A 4712-nucleotide genomic window follows, 5' to 3' on the forward strand; every position below is an offset into this window, starting at 1 on the left:
TACCGCTAGGTACTCAATGTTTGTGTGGACGATTCTCCCCGTCCCTACTCCGCACCTAATAATCTCTCTCTCCTACATATGCTAGGCGTAGGATATCTTGTAGTTGGTTCAATTTGATCAGGGCCGGCTTTGCCGTGCACACGATCCCAACGCACTAAGCATGCGCTTACACGCACGGGACCTGACCCGCTAGCACATTTTATATAACGAAAGCCAAGGCAGGCTGAGTATTTAAAGAGGTCCGGATGATAGAAGAGTCACTAACGCCAATTTTGCATTCTTGTTTGAACATATAGGTGCCCGTTAAATTTGGAGCCTAATAAAAAGGGCATGAGAGAGCGGTGAAGAGAAGGGAGAGGAAAGAGCGAAACGACTGAAGCGGCAGAAGAGAACAGAAACTGTACGAGCGCTGGTAGTGGGATGGCCTTCACCACCATCGCTGCAGAGCCGCGGCTAATGGGAATTTTCACAAACGCCTAGTGGGCATTTGAAGAATACAAGTTCCCGCCGATTGAGGTGGAAGCCATATTCTATATGAGATTTTCATTCCTTCGCGGCGGTGGAATCTCGGGAGGAGGCCTTATCCCTACTTTTCAGTGGGCGATTACGGCGATCGGAGAGAGGGGTGGTGGCATGGGGTTGGCGGCGGACACCAGAGTCCGTTGCCAGAGAGGGAGAGGAAAGAAGGATGTGGTTGTGGTGATCATGGGCGCGACAGGGACGGGGAAATCGAAGTTGTCCATTGACGTTGCAGAGCGGTTCTCGGGGGAGGTGGTGAACGCTGACAAAATCCAGGTCTACCGCGGCCTCGATGTTACCACAAATAAGATGCCGATTCCTGATCGGCGCGGCGTGCCGCACCATTTGCTTGGTGCTCTGGATCCTGCTGCCGGCGAGCTTCCGGCGGAAGGGTTTCGATCTCTGGCTTCCGATGCGGTGGAGGCCATTACCACGAGGGGGAAGATTCCAGTGATCGCTGGGGGCTCCAACTCATACATCCATGCGATGATGGTGAATGGGTATGATCCCAGGATCGACCCCTTCTCCGGACCGCCGGCGGGGAGGCATCGGCTCCGCTACCGAAGCTGCTTGCTATGGGTGGACGTAGAAGCAGCGGTACTTGAGAAGCATCTGGACAGGCGGGTGGACGAGATGGTAGGGTTGGGGATGGTGGAGGAGCTGGAGAAATACTTCGCCAGGGGAGAAGGAGATCGGCATCCCGGGTTAGGGAAGGCAATAGGAGTGCCGGAGTTCACTGAATACTTCAGGCGGAGAACGGCATCAGCATACGAGGATGCAATCATGGCGATAAAGGAGAACACGCGACGGCTAGCAGAGGAGCAGGTGAGGAAAATAAAGCGGCTGGGTGAGATGGGTTGGCCGCTGCAGCGAGTTGACGCAACGGCCACGGTGGCCGCTCGGCTGGCAGGCGACGGTAGTGCCGCGCAAGCGGCAGCCTGGGAGCGGGACGTCCTCTGTCCCAGCCTCCGCGCTGTTGAGAGATTCCTCGAAGATAGACTCGACGCATCAGCAGCAACTCAAGTCATATAGCAATCAATCCGCGACTCGAACCCCTCGAGCTCAATCGATCGATACTCTTCGACACCCACGCGCGCGCTATTCTTCCCATTTGAGATAAAACAAACAATGAAGCGATGCAAAGTTGCAACGAAGCCGAAGAAAAAGTAAAAAAATACAAAGAGAAAAAGGTGGCCGTGTATCATTATCGTTATAATTTTGTTTTGTCGTTTATCTGTTTTATGGAAGCTCCAATGATCAGAGAAGAGATGAGAAATGTAGTGGAGAGAGAAGGATAATATAAAATTATAAATTAAAAAAAAAAGAACGGATAAAAGAGTAATTTGAAGGCCGGAGCAGTAGCAGCATTGGAGGCGGCCAATTTTGAAGCGCCTGGACGCCTCTCACATTAGCAGGGCCGACCGCCGGTGCTTCTCTTCGTAGTGAACGGTAACACGTTGAAAGAAGAAGACAATGTAGAGAGTTGGATTAGTTCGTTCATGACTCCTGGACGGGCGGGATGGGAATATGAGCCCTTTCATGGGTGTTTTAGTCTTTTCAATATTTTATATCTTTTTTTTTTCTTATAGAGCCACTTGTCATAGAGCTGCTTTATATACTCCATATTCTGCGTAGGCCCTTCCGTTTTTTTTTTCCTGCATTTATAATTTCCTCTTAATATTTTTCTTCTAATTTTCCAATATTCTTAAACACGAAAGGAGCAGCCTAATCACGATTAGCGCGCGTATTTAAGCCAGGCTGGCAAAAAGGAGCGCACTGAAGGTGTGGCGATGAGTAGTATTAAAATTCGTTTTCGCATGCGGACGGACCGCCTTGCTTCGCTTCGTCCTCTCCTCGTATAAAATATGCCAACTGGAAACTTATTCAAAAGAATAGAATCATGTAACGAACACGTAGAATAAAACAAAATTTCTATAAAGAAGGTTTTGCAAAATATCGGAGACATTTTTAATTAAAATAAATTTATTTAAAAAAAAAAGTTCGTCTAAAAAAAGTACGTTTTGTATCTGATTTTTACCTTTTTGTAAAAAAAAAAAATTATAAAACTATATATTTATCTTAATTTATGTTATTATGTTGAATCAATGAATTTGTCGAATTCAAAATTATTTGTAGAAGATATCAGAATCAAACACAATGAAGTTATGAGAATTTAATAAATCAAAACACGATGTGAGAGAGAGAAAAAAGTATGAGTTAGGAGAACTCAAAGTCTAAATAAAGAAAATTTTAGATTTTATCGGACAACAGAGTTGTAATCAAGGTTGTGAAAACCGGACCGGACAACGAACCGGAAGAGTGAGAGGTTCACGGTTTGACCGGTTCGACCGGTCGAACCGGGGTCGAACCGGATGATGTAATAAATAATAATATTATTAAAAATTAATAACATAAAAATCATATAATATAAGTATATGAGCATTTAATAATATTTATAAAATTTTAAAATATATAATAAAATTTTATACATATAAATATCATTTAAGAATAATATATTTATAAGAATAATACTTAATATAATATATAAATTTATAATATAAAAAATTTATGATCATTAATATAATATAACTTATATGTATTATGATGAAATTAATCATCATATTTAATAAAAATATTTTTAAAAGTTTAAAAAATTTTAATAAACAAAAATATATTTTTAAAATTTTAATTAAAACAAAAATAAAATATTTTTATGAACCGGCCGGTTCTTTCCAACCCGGACCGGTTCAACGGTTCACCGGTTGAACCGCCGGTTCAGTCCGGTTTGCTCCGGTTCTATGCAGAGCCGGTTCTGAAGCTGGATTGGACCGGCCACCAGACCGGTTCACGGTTGAACTGGCCGGTTCGGTCCAGTTTTCAAAACAGTGGTTGTAATTTGTAAATGACTTTTCCCCTAAAAGTTCTTAAAATAGGCTTCTTAATTGCATTTATAGAGTTTTTAGCATCATAAAAAGTAAAATATGCATTCTAATTTATTAAACATGTGATCTAAAATGTGTATCTAGCTAACTATATTAAATTCTACATACCCTGAGTTCATGTAGTGCATGGCATTTGATATATCATCAAAAAATTATCTTGATCGGCCACGAATCTCGAGGCAAAATCAGGCTGGAAATTTTAAAAATTAAATTCGAGATCACCTGAACTCCGATTTCAGCAAACTTACCGTCAAGCTGAGCGTCTCGGAAATACGAACCCAACGACACCAAATTCGACTAAATCCGAACCCAAATGAGCCCAAATCAAGGACCCGAAGCTCTATTGGAAGCTTCATACCACTGTTTGAATTACCAAACGGTTTCCAAATATGATGAGCTTATAGTCGAATCGAGCGGCTCGACGAGACGAATCCAATGAGCCCAAGATCACTGAATTCCAAAGTAATTAAGGCCTCCAAATGCCTGACGAACGGCCCATGATCAAGGGATTCAATATTGGGTGTCCATAACCACTCCCCATTTATCATTGATCTCTCACCTATTTACGGGCCATGCCACTCTAGAAATTTATAACTAGACCCCTCATTTCTCTTGAAAAGGGACCAAGCAAGAAGAGAAGAAGAGAATAGAAGGAAGAGAAAAGGAGAGGAAGGAAGAAGCTCCTACTCGACCACCACCGGAGTTTCGTCGGACCACCGCCGGAGCTTCGCCAAACCACCACCTGAGGCCCTCGTCTTCGTCGGACCACCACCTGAGGCCATCTCCTTCGCAGGACCACCATTTGAGGCCCTCACCTTCGCCGGAACACCACCTTAGGCCCTCACCTTCGTTGGACCACCACCTGAGGCCCTTACCTTCTCGGGACCACCACCGGAGGCCCTCGCCTTCGCTAAACCACCGCCGGAGGACCTCACCTTCGCCAGACCACCGCCAGAGGCCTTCACCTTATCTAGATCTCCACCTGAGGCTCTCACCTTTGCTGGACCACCGCCAAAGGCCTTCACCTTCACCAGACCACCACCTGAGGCCCTCGCCTTCGCCAGATCATCACCTAAGGCCCAGAGTTCTGCCAGACCATCATCTGAGACCTGAAGTTCTGTCAGACCATCACCTGACACCTGAACTTCTATCATATAATTGTTACTTTTAATCTGATCGCCCTCGGAGGCGAGTTAGCCCATTGTAACCGACTCAAATTATAGTGGAATCATTTTCAACTGGGCTATGCGC

The 4712-nt window shown here is 44.4% G+C and overlaps 1 protein-coding gene across 1 annotated transcript; it reads left to right on the top strand.

Annotated features, from left to right (window-relative positions):
- The first annotated feature begins 249 nt into the window (after positions 1 to 249).
- LOC110116586 (adenylate isopentenyltransferase-like) lies at positions 250 to 1823 on the top strand. Its single transcript, XM_020850232.2, has one exon. It carries the CDS (start codon positions 535 to 537, stop codon positions 1549 to 1551), a length of 1017 nt encoding a protein of 338 aa, XP_020705891.1. The 5' UTR covers positions 250 to 534; the 3' UTR covers positions 1552 to 1823.
- The last annotated feature ends 2889 nt before the right edge of the window (positions 1824 to 4712 follow it).

The sequence above is a fragment of the Dendrobium catenatum genome, unplaced genomic scaffold (genome assembly GCF_001605985.2).
Source record: "Dendrobium catenatum unplaced genomic scaffold, ASM160598v2 original_scaffold_76227, whole genome shotgun sequence".
Lineage (NCBI taxonomy): Eukaryota > Viridiplantae > Streptophyta > Magnoliopsida > Asparagales > Orchidaceae > Dendrobium > Dendrobium catenatum.

Coding starts and splice junctions, on each gene's coding strand:
- LOC110116586 (XM_020850232.2), top strand. CDS start 535: ATGAGATTTTCATTCCTTCGCGGCGGTGGAATCTCGGGAGGAGGCCTT.